The sequence below is a fragment of the Quercus robur genome, chromosome 4, assembly GCF_932294415.1.
Source record: "Quercus robur chromosome 4, dhQueRobu3.1, whole genome shotgun sequence".
Taxonomy (NCBI): Eukaryota; Viridiplantae; Streptophyta; class Magnoliopsida; order Fagales; family Fagaceae; genus Quercus; species Quercus robur.
In genome coordinates, this window is record NC_065537.1 from 61,314,061 (window position 1) to 61,331,792 (window position 17,732).

At 35.5% G+C, this 17,732-nt stretch overlaps 2 protein-coding genes across 2 annotated transcripts; both read left to right on the plus strand.

Moving 5' to 3' along the window:
• The first annotated feature begins 4,125 nt into the window (after positions 1-4,125).
• Positions 4,126-8,664, plus strand: LOC126723227 (wall-associated receptor kinase 2-like). Its single transcript, XM_050426548.1, has 3 exons — positions 4,126-5,109; positions 5,339-5,512; positions 7,280-8,664. The coding sequence occupies exons 1-3, from the start codon at positions 4,215-4,217 to the stop codon at positions 8,476-8,478; spliced, it is 2,268 nt and encodes a 755-aa protein (XP_050282505.1). The 5' UTR covers positions 4,126-4,214; the 3' UTR covers positions 8,479-8,664.
• Positions 8,665-9,265: 601 nt separating this feature from the next.
• On the plus strand, positions 9,266-17,485 carry LOC126722320 (wall-associated receptor kinase 2-like). Its single transcript, XM_050425474.1, has 5 exons — positions 9,266-9,295; positions 9,677-10,198; positions 11,865-11,910; positions 14,944-15,009; positions 16,485-17,485. Exons 1-5 carry the CDS (start codon positions 9,266-9,268, stop codon positions 17,408-17,410), a joined length of 1,590 nt encoding a protein of 529 aa, XP_050281431.1. The 3' UTR covers positions 17,411-17,485.
• Positions 17,486-17,732: the final 247 nt, after the last annotated feature.

The following is a 17,732-nucleotide window of genomic DNA, read 5'->3' on the forward strand; positions in this document are numbered from 1 at the left end:
ATCTGGGAAGAAAGCTGCTACCACCGCATTGGATGCACTGCACCTAACCAACTAGCCACATTAATGTGGAAGTGATACCTGAACAGTGATCTCTAGCCTTACAGCTACCCACAAAGACTTCAAGAAGGTGCTGATGGGACAAGTATCAAGGAGATTAGCAATCTGATCTACATGTGGAAGGCTAAGATGAAAGAAGGGAAGAAAGTATAAAAGGAGAATGATTCCATTACAGAATGGATCATCAGAAAACTAGAAAAGAAACCACTTTGTAACCAAGTACTTGAAATATTTGTATAAGTTTGAAAAATATCTATAAGAACATACCATCCTCGGGCATGGCCGAGGAGTCTTTTTCTTTTCAACTTGTTCATCTTAGCTATTCTAGCACTAATTAACCTATTGTGACTTACTTTTAACTCATTGAATGTTCAGTAACAAACCCACTCTCTAACAAATCTGTTATTGTGGGCCTATTGGGCCATCGTTCGAATCTTTTGAGCTGTGGATCAAATTGAGTCCGTACAATTTTAGTTCAAGCTTCTTTTTGTGAGTAGGAGCCTTTAAGTGGCTTTGAGCATTAGCATCCGAGATTACAAAAAATGTTCTATTTTACTATTTAAAAAGTTATTTTATCTATTATATCATAACATTTTACAATACACTCAACATCTCAACTTTTATTTTTTAGAATACAACCCATTAAAATTACTTCAACCAAAAAAAAAAAAAAAACAACTCACCATCAATCTCTGTTGCAACAACTAGAAAAACCACTGCCATCACCACCATTGCAAACCAAAAAAAATTCAACCTATCTCAGCCATATCAAACCCAAAAAAAACCTTGGGAAATTAAGTCAATTGCCACTGATCTCAACGCCGACAAACACCACCCACAATTGTTGATCTCAACCATAGGAAAAAAAAAAAAAAAAAAATGATCTCAATGCCAACAACCATCATACCATTGTTCACCAACCATATCGGAACCCCACAACCACCATATCGTTGTTCACCAACCACTGCCAAAAAACCCAAAAACCACCAACACCAAAACTCAGTCATCACCACTTGAACCTATATCAAACCAAATCGCAACTCATCGACCCAAAACCCATTGCCACACAAATCACAACCCATTAATCCACAACCCACCGCCGATCCATATTCACCCAAATAGCCACCCAAAACTGATCTACAGCCAAAACCCCAAACACCTAAAATCGAGATAAAGAGAAGCTAGAGTCGAAGAGTGAAAGGGAGAGAGCTGAAAGAGAGGAGAGAGAGAGAGAGACTGAGAGTGAGAGGGAGGGAGCTGAAAGAGGAAGGAGAGAGAGAGAGAGACAGAGAGAGAGAAATGGATACTGAGAGTCTGAAAAAGAGAGGAGCTGAGAGAGAAGAGAGAGAAAGAATAAAATAAGCAATTTTAATTTTAGAACCAAGCTAGAATAATGTATATAAATACAATCTAGCAAGTTGCTAAATTTTTTTAGCAATAGCAACTCAAGTAATGCATGTGTTTTGTGGTTTAATGATATAAAATAGGATATTAGGAATTTCAGAACTCCCAATGCTAATGATCTTATGCACAGTAACCTCCATTATCTAAAATATGGGAGTGAGCAGTGGGCTCAACTACCCTATTGAACATGAGTTAATAGGCCTAAAAGCTCACTAAGTTATTGTCTTAAAATTAACCCCAAAAACAATATAAATAATTCACTTTGTAGAGAAAATAATACATAATTTTTAACAATACAAGATTCTTGATTTTAATTTTTATAACTTACAAATGAAATATTTTATGTACAATAGTATAGTTATTAATTACTAGTATACATTAGATAGAAACTAATTTAGTTATAGTGATATATTATATATAAAGAAGGTTACGAACTAACCTTATTCAATGAGAAAATAAATTGAATGTATAATATGGTGTAATAATGAATTCAAACTCAGCTCGTGTTTGAAATAAAATTAAATGAACGATCATAGGTTTTAAAATTCAATTGAAGTCGACTCGTTTATAAATCTGGGCAAGGAACAAAATATCTCTTGAAGGTGAATATATACTACCCTAACAATCTAAACTTTTACCGCAAACCAAACTATGCCACTTTGGAAGGCAAAATGACATTGTTTTTCTTATCCCAGTCATATACCTCAAATTACAAAAATTCTTACTGATTAGTATAAATTCATCAGCTGCTTAAGTGTTCTCTCTCTAAGCCTTAAATTGAGATCCAATTCAAACTTGTTTGATAGGAAAATAAACGAAGTTCGAGCATATGACAGTGAATTGAAAATGAGTTTGAGCTCTCGTATTTTGAAATATAAAATAAAATGAACAATTATGAACTTTTAGTACTCATCTCAATAGCTCCAAAAAGAAGCTTGCAAAATTAATTTCAATGCTTCCTTTATTAGATGGAATCATGTTTTGATTTCAGTTATTGTGAAAAAAAAAAAAAAAAAATTTGGGCTTTTATCATTTTACAACCTTAATTAAGAACTACTAGCCTCTGAGCACGTGCTCAGAGGCTTTTCTATTTTTTTGGGTAAATGTTAATAATTTGCATCCATTATAATTTGATTACTACATTTTCCAATTACAAATTTACCTAGGGGTGTGATGAGTGTTATGCGTATATCCGATCATATTATTCATGTCAAAACTATTGATATAGCCATGATAGTGTATGCTTATATAATTTACATTTATTATAATTTCAGATTATTACATTTTCCAATCACGCACGTGCTCAGAGGCTAGTTATTTTTATTAGTGTAAGAAAATCCAATGATCATTGTGTTTTCACAAACAACATTTTTTATTATTCATTGACAACATAATTACCACATAACACAATTTTTATGCGAACTAGTATTTTATATGTTCAATAACCTATGCTTAACATTAATAATATCGCTATAATTGAATATTTTCATGCATAAGCACGAATTTAATTATTTCATGTATTAAATAACATAAGGAATTTTTAAAAAGTTTTGAAAAAATGTCCAAAATCTTAAATTAAATTAAGGTGCGGTTTGGATCCGCGTTTGCACGTTTTGCGTTTTCTTTTCTTCTTCTTCTTTTTTTTTTTTTTTTTTTCAACGCTTATGAACAGTAATTGGTACTGTTCATTCACGTGATTACACTGTGTGAGAAACAAAGTTACTGTTCACGCACTGTTCATGGGACCCACAACCATTTTATTTAAAAAATATATTAAAAATGGGTCCCAAGACACTATTCGCACATTTAAAAATTATTTTGCTACAGTATTTTCAGTTTTCAGCAAAATAAATTGTATCCAAACAGACCCTAAATATCTTTTAATGCCCTTATTATTATTATTTTTTCAAATTTACCTATTCTCACAAACAAGATCTCACTCTCTCCACGTCTCATGTTCATTTCAATTGACCGAGCCTTAGCTTGATGAGGTCACCACTACTACGGCCTATGCAAGTTGGGCAAAGCCCCCAAATTCATATACAAAAAATAATTTTTTTTCCCAATAAAATAGTTTACAGATAGTATAATGAGACTCATGATAATACCAAAAAAAAAGCTAAAACCTGATATGTGCTACATTTTTTTTTATGGAGATTTAAGCTACATTTTAATACAATTTGTAACACACTCTTAATCTTTTTTTTTCTTTTTAGATGTGATGTAGTCTTTTTTAAAATTGGAGTAATGATTATAAGTTTTAATAATTTGGGTGTGCATGTATAGATTCCCTTGTGCAATTAACCCTAATAAGCAACTTTGTGAATTTAACTTTTTATTAAAAAAAAAAAAAGTTTAATTTGTGCTTTGGTGTATTACTTAAGTAAGTATAATTTTAATTTAGACCTTGTCAAAACCGACGTCTACCTTAATTTTGTTTTTTTGTATCAAGTAAAGATTAAAAAAAAAAAAAGAAAAAGTCAAAGGTTTACTTTATGGTCTACCAATCAGGTGAAGGATCTGGTCCATAAAAAACAGGTCTTCTCTTTACGCAGTTTGGAATTTTGTGCCGCCAGTCATATTGTGCCATATTAATATATTATATTAGGGCAGAAAATTCCAAAAAAATTGGTAGTTTTACAAATTTTCTACGCGGTGAGCGCTTTTAAAAAGTCCAGCATCTTGAAAGCTGATACGTACCAACTTCCAAGACTCTAATCTTAGACGCTCATCTGGGAAAATACAGTGGGGCCATGGGTTTCCATTCGACGCTTGTGCAAGTCATCTGGGTTGGTGTGATGTTAACAACAATAATGGCCGCAGCCGAAGCCGCAGCAATGGCATATCCATTAGCCTTGCCTAACTGCTCCGATACCTGTGGGGATGTAAAAATTCCATATCCCTTTGGCACAACTGAAGGTTGTTACCGGAATGAAAGTGGAGACTACTTTTTTATTGACTGTAGCAACTCGTACGGCCAACCTCAACCAACGATCGGAAACCTCAACGTTTCAAACATTTCCATCGAAGGAGGAGACATGGACATCATGATGTATAGCTCCATTAACTGTTACAACCAGTCAGGTACGCCTCTGTCAAATAACACGAAACCGTGGCTCCAGGTCCCCAGTACTTTCACAGTTTCTGTCACCAAAAACAAGTTCGCGGCAGTTGGCTGTGACACTTACGCATACCTCAATGGTGTTCTCAACGGTGAACAGTTTTCCATCGGCTGCCTGTCCAAATGTACTAACAACACACACAATATAGTAGATGGAACTTGCTCTGGGATTGGGTGTTGCCAGATAGATATTCCTGAAGGTTTGAGAAATATTAATTTTGCAGCATATAGCTTTAATGGCCACAAAGAGGTCTGGTCTGTCAATCCATGCAGCTTTGCCTTTATTATCCAAAGAGACGAGTTCAGTTTCTCCTCAGCTTATCTAACCAGTCTACAAAACAATAGAACCCTTCCAATGGTTCTTGATTGGGCAATTGGTAATGACACATGTGAAGTTGCTCTGAACAAAGGGAATTACATATGTGGAGCAAATAGCAATTGTTCTAATCACACCAACGGTTCTGGGTACCGTTGCAATTGCAAGGAAGGTTACGAGGGGAACCCATACCTCAAAGAGGGTTGCCAAGGTATATTTTTCAATTTACTTATATATCTGTAGAACAATTTTTTCAGGAACAACTAAGGAAAGAAAAACAACAAAACACATTTTTAACAAATTTCTAACATATATATTATATTACAATACGTTCCACGTTTCATTTTGGTTTCAGTAGTTTGTCATTGCTTTAAATTATTGCACATCTCAGTTACTTATAATTGATTTTTTTTTTAATTTTAATTTTTTTACAATTACAGACATTAACGAATGTGTTTCTAAAGACCTCAATGACTGCAAAAGCAATCAAGATTGTATTAATGAACCCGGACGTTATCATTGCTCGTGCATCGGCGGATACCATGCGGACGGTGAGGCATGTGTAGCTGATCAACCTGCTCCTAAATCATCACTTGCAATTAACCTCTCAATTGGTAAGTATATAATTTTTTTTTTGAGTAAACAGTAATACTTATTAGAACACATACGAAAATGATAATATTAGTATTTTAAACATCCAATATGGGATAAACATCCATATTAAGATTAGGGATGTTTATTCCACATTGGTTGTGTATATCTAGTATCCGCTATTTATAAACTTAATCTATAACTATAAAGGTTAGACCCTTTTGTAATTATAATCTGGTTATAACCCTTGGGTATTGATTATGATTTCATATACAGAATGACTTTCTACTGTTTTTTTTTTTTTGGGGAGGAAAGGCTTTCTACCGTTAATCACAAGAGAATAGGCTTTTTTTTTTCTTTTTCTTTTTCTTGGTCCTAGCAAAAATGCCATGGTTGGTATGGGAAAAAAAAATTAGAACTTGTTAAAACTTTTTCTAAGGTCCCCTTCTCCAGGTACATCTGTTATTGAAATTGTTAAATTAGTTGAAAGAGATATAATAAAATATTATATAAATAAAAGAATAAAATAGAGTAATACACGTACCCATAACGTAACTCTCATGGGGTTTCTTAAAAAAATAAAAAAATAAAACTCTCATGAGTACGTGTATTACTTTATTTTATGTGGGACCTATGTTATTGGAATTAATATATCTTTAATAGAGACTTATCAATTCAACATCACAAAAAGTCCGTCGACTAAATTTAGTAAATGAAAAAATTCCAAAACTTGATTGTCTCTGTTTGGTATAAAATGTAGAAAATGATTTTTTAATGTGGTTCTACAACTTAGGACTCATTTGATAATGTTGTTATAGTAATATTGTTTAAGTGTTGTGAAAATAAGTGTGGGTGAAAAAATATTGTAGAAATATATGTTGTGTTGTTTAAACAACGAAAACTGCTATTTAAACAATACAACCAAACAAACCCTCAATTATCTTTGTTTAAACTTTATCTTTAGTCTCCATTCTCCAAGTACGTGGATATTTGAGACTTTACCAGCTTAGTGTCACAAACAAGGAAGTCAATTCCGTACCATACCGGTCGGTACCGTCGGAATATACCATAACGGCAAGCAAACTGGTACATATAACTCCCTTGTTTCGTACCGAAAAAAATACCAACCGTACCGGCCAATTTCGGGCAATACCAACCAGTACAGAAAAAAGTTTTTTTTTTTTATTTAATTTTTGTAATTTTTTTTGAATTTTTGTTAGGGCAGAATGGTAACTTATTTGCATTAACTTATTAATATTATTTGTTTTCTTAGTATGCAATGGTAACTTTTAAGATTTCTATTTTTTATATTGTGTTTTTTTTTTCTTTTAATTGATACTAAAGTCTAAACCATGAATAATTAGTTCTGAATTGAGGAAATGTTTTATGGTAAACTTTTATATTTATTATAATATATACACACACACACACATACATACATACATACATACATATATATATATATATATATATTTATAAACATAAAAAATAGTGGTAAACCCGAAACGGTATACCGGTATTGACCGGTATTCGAAATATATCGTACCACTGGCCAAACCGATATAGCTTCCGGTACGATATTGACTTCTTTGGTCACAAAAAGTCTAGTCCAAATTTTTTGAAATAAAAAAAATCCCACAACTTGATTGTCTTTGTGGGGTTTGAAAACATTGAAAAATAGAAAATCAACCTTTCTTGTAATCCAACTTGATTTTCGTGTTTGCTCTATAAAATTAAAATAGTATGAATTCAATAGTCAATTATTAATATTCCATTTATTTTAACTGTAGGTGCTGGCATAGGCTTGATAGTCATGTTTATTTGCTGCTCTTGGCTGTACTTGATAATTAAGAAAAGAAATCTTATCAAACTTAAAGAAAAGTTCTTCAAGCAAAATGGTGGGATAGTGTTACAATACCAACTTTCTAGACAAGAAAATTCAACTGAAACTGCCAAAATCTTTACCATAGAAGAGCTTAAGAAGGCAACCAATAATTATGACGAAACTCTAATCATTGGTCAGGGAGGGTTTGGTACTGTTTATAAAGGGCTTTTATCAGATGATCGTATTGTGGCCATCAAGAAATCCAAAATGGTAGATCAAAGCCAAATTGAGCAATTCATCAATGAGGTAGTTGTACTTTCCCAAATTAATCATAGGAATGTGGTTAAACTATTGGGTTGTTGTTTGGAGACATCAGTTCCTTTATTGGTCTACGAATTCGTAGCTAATGGCACCCTTTTTGAGTACATACATAATGAAAGCAAGGTGTCCACTTTATCATGGGAAGTTTGTCTTAGGATAGCTACAGAAACAGCAGAAGCACTATCATATTTGCACTCTGCAGCTTCTACACCTATAATCCATAGAGATGTCAAGTCTTCAAACATTTTGCTTGATAGTAGTTACACAGCAAAGGTATCAGATTTTGGAGCTTCGAGATTGATCCCACTAGACCAAACAGAAGCAGCAACAATGGTGCAAGGAACTATTGGATACCTAGACCCAGAATACTTGCACACAAGTCAATTGACTGAGAAAAGTGATGTTTATAGCTTTGGAGTGGTCCTTGTAGAGCTATTGACAGGGAGAAAGGCACTTTCATTTGATAAGCCCGAGATGGAGAGAAGTCTAGTTACGTATTTTCTCCTTTCTTTGAAAGAGAATAGATTGTTTGAAGTTCTTGGGAAACATATAGCAAAAGAAGGCAATGCCGAGCAATTGAAGGAAGTGGCAATTCTTGCAAAGAAGTGCCTAAAATTGAAAGGGGAGGATAGACCTACTATGAAGGAAGTAGCAACAGAATTGGAGGGTTTGCGAAAGATGGAAAAGCATTCATGGGTCAATTTTGATTCGAACTCTGATGAGATTGAGCACTTGCTTGCTGAGACATCAAATTCTAGCAATTATGATGTTAGGAATAAAAGTATTGGTGTATATGACAGTGTCAAAGACCATGTAATATTGGACTTTGATAATGGAAGATAATCTTAGAGGATGATAGCCTATATTTAGTAGTGGTAATTTTGTAGTTTCTTGTATTTACACTCATCAATGATGTCCCTTTTTTCTTTTCTTTTTTTTTTTTCTTTTTTTTTTTTCAGAACTTTATCCTAAACTAAGAGTGGTGAGAAGAATAAACTTGCAAATGAATATCATATTGATTTTCTTTCATATCCTCCTTTATAAATATTACTCTTTAATAGTTTATACATCCATGAATGTAGAACGTATCATGTCTATCCATTAAGTCTTCCCTTGAAACAAGAGATTGTAATTAAGATATATGCTATCTTGAATGGACACTACTCACATCAATAAAACCCATATGCCAGAAGGTTTATGGGTGAAGTTATATTTGATGAATTCCACTAATATAACAATTTTGTTCAATATAATTTTTAACAATTTTTGTTAAATATAAATTAACAATTTTCATCAACATTATTCAACTGTAACTAAAGATATAAATCACTTACTTCCCAACGTACACAAATTTTAGAAGTTACATACCCTCCCCTTTTATAGATTTTTTTTTCAACTATTTAAATCTATTAATAAAGTTTATTATTATGCATAAAAAAGAGGAAACTACACTTTTTTCCTCTAAACTATACCTCATTTTATACTTACCCTTATAAACTATCATAACCTCTGAGCACGTGCATGAGACTCTTCTACTTTTTGAGTAAGAGTTAATTTAGAACATTTATTATAATTTGAGATCATTACATTTTCCAATTACAACAAAAAAAAAAAAAAACCTAGGGGTGTAATGAGTATTAGATCTCATGTACAGCAGCAGGTCAAAAATGCGCCGCAATAGGCGACATATAGCGGCGGTTTTTGCACCCGCCGCAATAGCTCAGTTTTCTTGTAGTGATAATTTTTCATCACACTCCTAGGTTTTTTTTGTGATTGGAAAATATAGTAATCTTAAATTATAATAAATGCTCTAAATTAACTCTTACCCAAAAGATAGAAGAGCTTACGCGCGTGTTTCAAAAGTAGTATTTCATGATAAAATTACTTTTTATTATTTATATGAAATACATTGATGTTTTTTTTTTTTTTTGAGAAAATTAAATACTTTGATCTTTTTTTTTTAGAAAAAAATTAAATACTTTGATCTTGATCTACGTAATTGCAAGTTGCAACAACAACCATCCCGTCACTTCGGTAGTAGAATAAGGGCTGGATATTTGCTATCACCAAAAACAAGTTCGTGGCAGTTGGCTGTGACACTTACGCATACCTCAATGGTGTTCTCAACGGTGAACCGTTTTCCATCGGCTGCCTGTCCAAATGTACTAACAACACACACAATATAGTAGATGGAACTTGCTCTGGGATTGGGTGTTGCCAGATAGATATTCCTACAGGTTTGAGAAATATTAATTTTGCAGCATATAGCTTTTATAGCCACAAAGAGGTCTGGTCTTTCAACCCATGCAGCTTTGCCTTTATTATCCAAAGAGGCGAGTTCAATTTCTCCGCAGCTTATCTAACCAGTCTACAAAACAATAGAACCCTTCCAATGGTTCTTGATTGGGCAATTGGTAATGACACATGTGAAGTTGCTCTGAACAAAGGGAATTACATATGTGGAGCAAATAGCAATTGTTCTAATCGCACCAACGGACCTGGGTACCGTTGCAAGTGCAAGGAAGGTTATGAGGGGTACCATTCCTCCAAGAGGGTTGCCAAGGTATATTTTTCAATTTACTTATATATCTGCAGAACAATTTTTCAGGAACAATTAAGGAAAGAAAAACAACAAAACACATTTTTAACAAATTTCTAACATATATATTGTATTACAATACGTTCCACGTTTCATTTTGGTTTCAGTAGTTTGTCATTGCTTTAAATTATTGTACATCTCAGTTACTTATAATTGATTTTTTTTTTTTTTTTTACAATTACAGACATTAACGAATGTGTTTTTTAAAGACCTCAATGAGTACTGCAAAAGCAATCAAGATTGTATTAATGAACCCGGACGTTATCATTGCTCGTGCATCGGGGGATATATACCATGCAGACTGTTAATGTCTATTATGTTATGGGCTTTAGGTCCAATTAGGTTACTTGTATAGCACACTTGTACTTGTACTACATTCTACCTGTACTGCACACATATGCCTCCTATATAAAGGCAGTGATGTATATTCTTTTATTTATGAAATACAATACAATTATTCTGTATTTCTAACATGGTATCAGAGCCACTGCTCTGATCCTTTGGTGTGCCGCTCTTAAGCAGTCTTGTCTTCTTGGGTGTCCTCTGTAGCCGTTTTTGTGAGCAGCACCGCTACCTTCATCGCGACTCCAGTACATCAAAGACCACTGCCTTGCCGCCACCACTGCTTCCGCTTCTCCGATCAGACCACAGATAGCATCATTGGAAAGTAGTCTCTCCGATCTGCCGTTCTGTGAAAATTTCGTCTTCATCGGACCTCCCACGCGCCCCCACGCGCCGCCAGAATTCTCGGCGTCACAGCCACGCGCCGCCACGCGCAGCCTGTCTTTGTCACGCGCTTCCACGCGCCGGATCTGTCCGCTGACGTCATCACCTGTGCCACGTCAGCCCTAGCTGCGTCAGCATCCACTGATCTGCTGACGTCATCGCCACGTCATCTTGTGACGTCATCTTCCGACCGTTGACCGTTGACTTTTGACCAGAGTTGACTTTTTGCAGTCCGGGTCCTCCTTACCCAGTTTTTCGCGTAGATTTCATTTTTGCGCTCCATTTTTGCATATTTTGCTTCAAAATGAGGAATAAGGACAAGTCTTCTACCTCTTGCAACAATCGTCGCCGACAATCCAACAAACGTTTTTGCAATTTTTGCAAACGTTTTAGCCATAATATTGAGACTTGCTATCAACGCAACAAATCAGCTGTTTCCATTTCTGCTGCTACTGTTGCTAACACTGAGAGTGTCCAACCTATGGCTCCCGTCTCTGCAAAGTCTCAGTCTTCTGGATCCACTTTCACCATTTCCAAAGATGACCTTATAAATATCATCGCCAATGTCATTCGTACGGTTGGTAATGCATCTTATTCCTCTTCTCTCTCAGCTTTATCTGGTATGTCTCCTACCTCTTGGCTTATGGATTCTGCTTGTTGCAATCACATGACACCTCACTCGTCCTTATTTTCTGACCTTAAACCTGCATCGCACCCTCTTAATATTCGCACAGCAAATGGTTCCACAATGTCTGGTCATAATATAGGTTCCGTTGTGACCTCCAATCTCTCGGTTCCTGGAGTCTTTAATATTCCTGACCTTTCTTATAATTTATTTTCTGTTGGACAATTAGCTGAGTTGGGTTATCGCATTATCTTTGATTATTCTGGGTGTATTGTGCAGGATCCGAGGACGGGACAAGAGCTTGGGACTGGTCTCAGAGTTGGGCGTATGTTTCCCGTGGACAACCTTCGTCTTCCACTTGTTGCTCCTGTTTCTGTTGCTGCAGCTGCTACAGCTTCTTCAATTCCTTCCCTTGCACTTTGGCATGCTCGACTTGGTCATGCATCCTCCTCTCGGGTACAACAATTAGCTTTTAGAGGTTTGTTAGGTTCAGTGTCTACAAAAAATTTTGATTGTGTTTCGTGCCAATTAGGAAAACAACCAGCTTTGCCCTTCAATACTAGTGAATCAATATCCACTAATATCTTTGACCTTATTCATTCTGATGTTTGGGGCCCTTCTTCTGTCTCTAGTATTGGTGGGTCTCGATATTTTGTTGTCTTTGTTGATGATTACTCTCGCTATAGCTGGATTTTTAATATGAAACATCGTTCTGAATTATTGCAAGTATATTCTAATTTTGCAAAAATGGTTGAAACTTAATTTTCCAAACGCATCAAAATTTTTCGATCTGATAATGCTCTTGAATAGACCCAATATGCTTTCCAAGCTGTTTTGCATTCCTATGGCACTATTCATCAACTAACTTGTCCAGGTACCTCTCAGCAAAATGGTAGAGCCGAACGGAAACTTCGTCATATTCTTGACACTGTTCGTGCTCTTCTTCTCTCTGTCAAAGTTCCTGCTCCTTTTTGGGGCGAAGTTGCTCTTCATGCTGTTCATACTATTAATCGCATTCCGAGTCCGGTTATCCAAAATCAAACTCCATATGAGCGCCTTTTTGGGTCATCTCCAGATTATCACCACCTTCGCTCCTTTGGTTCTGCTTGTTTCGTTCTTCTTCAGCCACATGAGCATAACAAACTTGAGCCTCGGTCAAGGCTTTGTTGTTTTCTTGGCTATGGCGAAACTCAATAGGGGTATCGGTGTTATGACCCTGTCTCTCATCGTCTTCGTGTTTCCCGCAATGTTGTCTTTTGGGAACATCGCCTCTTTGTCGAGCTCTCTCACTTTCGTGCCTCCCTATCTTCCTCCTCTGTTTTAGATCTTTTTCCAGATGAGGCACATATTCCTTCTGTAGCTGCTCCTGATCCTCCTGTAGTTGCTCCTGATTCTCTTGTAGACTTCTCTGTCCAACCACCAGATATCACTGATCCCTTTCCTAGTTCACCCTTTAATGAACAGGTGGAAGATGAACAAGTTGAAGACGAGCTACCCAACCCCAACCCTGAGCTTGGGTCCCCTGCTCCTGCTTCGCCTGAAGATCTTGCACAAGACATTCCACCTCGTCACTCAACTCGAGTAAGATCTATTCCTACACATTTACTTGACTATCATTGTTACACTGCTCTTGCTACATTACATGAGCCTCACACCTATCGTGAGGCTTCCACTGACCCTTTATGGCAGATTGCAATGAAAGAGGAACTTGATGCATTATCTAAAAACCATACTTGGGATTTGGTGACACTCCCTCCCGGGAAATCTGTGGTTGGTTGTAAGTGGATTTACAAGATTAAGACTCGCTCTGATAGGTCCATTGAGCGCTACAAAGCTCGTCTTGTTGCAAAAGGTTTTACACAGGAGTATGGGATTGATTATGAAGAGACCTTTGCTCCGGTTGCTCGTATCTCATCTGTCCGTGCCCTCTTAGCTGTTGCTGCTGCCCGTAAATGGGATCTTTTTCAGATGGATGTCAAAAATGCATTCCTTAATGGGGATTTACATGAAGAAGTTTATATGCAACCTCCTCCTGGTCTCTCTGTTGACTCAAATAAGGTTTGTTACCTTCGACGTGCACTTTATGGCCTTAAACAAGCTCCACGAGCTTGGTTTGCCAAATTCAGCTCTACCATCTCTCATTTGGGTTACATGGCCAGTCATTATGATTCTGCCTTATTTCTTCGTCGCACTGACAAAGACACTATTTTACTTCTCCTGTATGTGGATGATATGATCATAACTGGTGATGACCTCAGTGGCATTCAAGAACTCAAGAATTTTCTCAGTCAGCAATTTGAGATGAAAGATCTTGGACATCTCAGCTACTTCTTGGGTCTTCAAATCACTCATTCTACTGATGGACTTTATCTTACTCAAGCTAAATATGCTTCTGAACTCTTGTCTCGAGCTGGACTCACTGATAGCAAGACTGTTGACACTCCAGTTGAGCTTAATGCGCATCTGACTCCCTCAGGGGGGAAACCATTGTCTAATCCCTCTCTTTACAGACGATTGGTTGGCAGCCTAGTTTATCTCACAGTTACTCGTCCAGACATCTCCTATGCTGTTCATCAGGTGAGCCAGTATCTGTCTGCTCCACGATCAACTCACTATGCTGCTGTTCTGCGCATTCTTCGATACTTGAAGGGCACCCTCTTTCATGGCCTTTTCTACTCAGCTCAGTCTCCTCTTGTACTCCGTGCATTCTCTGATGCTGATTGGGCAGGAGATCCTACTGATTGTAGGTCTACTACAGGTTACTGTTTTCTCCTTGGTTCTTCTTTAATTTCTTGGTGAAGTAAGAAACAAACTTTTATGGCCCGCTCCAGTAATGAAGCAGAGTATCGTGCTCTTGTTGATACCACATCTGAGCTCCTTTGGTTACGATGGCTCCTTAAGGATTTGGGTGTGTCCACCTCCTCTGCTACTCCCCTTTATTGTGACAACCAGAGTGCCATTCATATTGCTCATAATGATGTCTTTCATGAACGGACTAAACACATCGAGATTGATTGTCATTTTATCCGTTATCATCTTGTCCATGGTGCTCTTAAGCTTTTCTCCGTCTCCTCCAAAGATCAACTTGCAGATATCTTCACCAAGTCACTTCCTAAGGGACGCACTCGTGATTTGGTTGACAACCTCAAGTTGGTCTCACATCCACCTTGAGTTTGAGGGGGGCTGTTAATGTCTATTATGTTATGGGCTTTAGGCCCAATTAGGTTACTTGTATAGCACACTTGTACTTGTACTACATTCTACTTGTACTGCACACATATGCCTCCTATATAAAGGCAGTGATGTATATTCTTTTATTTATGAAATACAATACAATTATTCTGTATTTCTAACACAGACGGTGAGGCATGTGTAGCTGATCAACCTGCTCCTAAATCATCACTTGCAATTAACCTCTCAATTGGTAAGTATATAATTTTTTTTTTGAGTAAACAGTAATACTTATTAGAACACACACAAAAATAGTAATATTAGTATTTTAAACATCCAATATGAGATAAACATCCCTATTAAAGTTAGGGATGTTTATTTCACATTGGTTGTGTATGTCTAGTATCCACTGTTTATAAACCTAGTCTACAACTACAAAGGTTAGATCATTTTGTAGTTAAAATCTGGTTATATAATGTATTATAAACCTAGTTGATAAGTATATTTAATTACTGTATTGGGTATTGATTATGATTTCATATACAGAATGACTTTCTACCGTTAATCACAAGAGAATAGGCTTTTTCTTTTTTCTTTTTTCTTTTTTCTTTTTTTTTTTGGTCCTAACAAAAATGCCATGGTTGGTATGGGAAAAAAATAATTAGAACTTGTTAAAACTTTTTCTAAGGTCCCCTTCTCCAGGTACATCAGTAATTGAAATTGTTAAATTAGTTGAAAGAGATATAAAAAATATTATAGACATAAAAGCATAGAATAGAGTAATACACGTTCCCATAACGTAACTCTCATGGGGTTTCTCAAAAAAATAAAAAATAAAACTCTCATGAGTACGTGTATTACTTTATTTTATGTGGGACCTAAGTTATTGGAATTAATATATCTTTAATAAAGACTATCAATTCAACATCACAAAAAGTCCGTCGACTAAATTTAGTGAATGAAAAAATTCCAAATCTTGATTGTCTTTATTTGGTATAAAATGTAGAAAATGATTTTTTTAATGTGGTCCTACAACTTAGGGTCCATTTGGTAATATTGTTCTAATAATATTGTTTAAATATTATGAAAATACATGTGGGTAAAAAAGTATTATAGAAATACATGTTGTGTTATTTAAACAACGAAAACTGCTATTTAAACAATACAACCAAACAAACCCTCAATTATCTTTGTTTAAACTTTATCTTTAGTCTCCATTCTCCAAGAACGTGGATATTTGAGACTTTACCAACTCAGTGTCACAAAAAGTCTAGTCCAAATTTTTTGAAATAAAAAAACTTCACAACTTGATTGTCTTTGTGGGGTTTGAAAACATTGAAAAGTAGAAAATCAACCTTTCTTGTAATCCAACTTGATTTTTCGTGTTTGCTCTATAAAATTAAAATAGCATGAATTCAATAGTCAATTATTAATATTTTATTTATTTTAATTGTAAGTGCTGGCATAGGCTTGATAGTCATGTTTGTCTGCTGCGCCTCTTGGCTGTACTTGATAATTAAGAAAAGAAATCTTATCAAACTTAAAGAAAAGTTCTTCAAGCAAAATGGTGGGTTAGTGTTACAATACCAACTTTCTAGACAAGAAAATTCAACTGAAACTGCCAAAATCTTTACCATAGAAGAGCTTAAGAAGGCAACCAATAATTATGACGAAACTCTGATCATTGGTCGGGAGGGTTTGGTATTGTTTATAAAGGACTTTTATCAGATGATCGTATTGTGGCCATCAAGAAATCCAAAATGGTAGATCAAAGCCAAATTGAGCAATTCATCGAGGTAGTTGTACTTTCCCAAATTAATCATAGGAATGTGGTTAAACTATTGGGTTGTTGTTTGGAGACATCAGTTCCTTTATTGGTCTACGAATTCGTAGCGAATGGCACCCTTTTTGAGTACATACATAATGAAAGCAAGGTGTCCACTTTATCATGGGAAATTTGTCTAAGGATAGCTACAGAAACAGCGGAAGCACTATCATATTTGCACTCTGCAGCTTCTACACCTATAATCCATAGAGATGTCAAGTCTTCAAACATTTTGCTTGATAGTAGTTACATAGCAAAGGTATCAGATTTTGGAGCTTCGAGATTGATACCACTAGACCAAATAGAAGTAGCAACAATGGTGCAGGGAACTATTGGATACCTGGACCCAGAATACTTGCATACAAGTCAATTAACTGAGAAAAGTGATGTTTATAGCCTTGTAGTGGTCCTTGTAGAGCTATTGATAGGGAGAAAGACGCTTTCATTTTATAAGCCCGAGATGGAGAGAAGTTTAGTTACGTATTTTCTCCTTTCTTTGAAAGAGAATAGATTGTTTGAAGTCCTTGGGAAACATATAGCAAAAGAAGGCAATGCCGAGCAATTGAAGGAAGTGGCAATTCTTGCAAAGAAGCGCTTAAAATTGAAAGGGGAGGATAGACCTACTATGAAGGAAGTAGCAACAAAATTGGAGGGTTTGCGAAAGATGGAAAAGCATTCGTGGGTCAATTTTGATTCGAACTTTGATGAGATTGAGCACTTGCTTGCTGAGACATCAAATTCTAGCAATTATGATGTTAGGAATAAAAGTATTGGTGTACATGATAGTGTCAAAGACCATGTAATATTGGACTTTGATAATGGAAGATAATCTTAGAGGATGATAGCCTATATTTAGTAGTGGTAATTTTGTAGTTTCTTGTTTTTACACTCATCAATGATGTCCCTTCCCCTTTTTTTTTTTTTTTTTTTTTTTTTTTTTTTTTTTTTTTTTTTTTCTGAACTTCATCCTAAACTAAGAGTGGTGAGAAGAATAAACTTGCAAATGAATATCATATTGATTTTCTTTCATATCCTCCTTTATAAATATTACTCTTTAATAGTTTATACATCCATGAAGGTAAAACGTATCTTGTCTATCCATTAAGTCTTCCCTTGAAACAAGAGATTGTAATTAAGATATATGTTATCTT

Excerpts from the sequence above, each read along its gene's own strand:
- LOC126723227 (XM_050426548.1), top strand. The coding sequence starts at position 4,215 with ATGGGTTTCCATTCGACGCTTGTGCAAGTCATCTGGGTTGGTGTGATG. Across the intron at positions 5,110-5,338 it reads CCTCAAAGAGGGTTGCCAAG|ACATTAACGAATGTGTTTCT; the intron begins GTATATTTTTCA and ends TTACAATTACAG. Across the intron at positions 5,513-7,279 it reads TGCAATTAACCTCTCAATTG|GTGCTGGCATAGGCTTGATA; the intron begins GTAAGTATATAA and ends TTTTAACTGTAG.
- LOC126722320 (XM_050425474.1), top strand. The coding sequence starts at position 9,266 with ATGAGTATTAGATCTCATGTACAGCAGCAG. Across the intron at positions 10,199-11,864 it reads CCTCCAAGAGGGTTGCCAAG|GATCCGAGGACGGGACAAGA; the intron begins GTATATTTTTCA and ends TGTATTGTGCAG. Across the intron at positions 11,911-14,943 it reads GACTGGTCTCAGAGTTGGGC|ACGGTGAGGCATGTGTAGCT; the intron begins GTATGTTTCCCG and ends TTTCTAACACAG.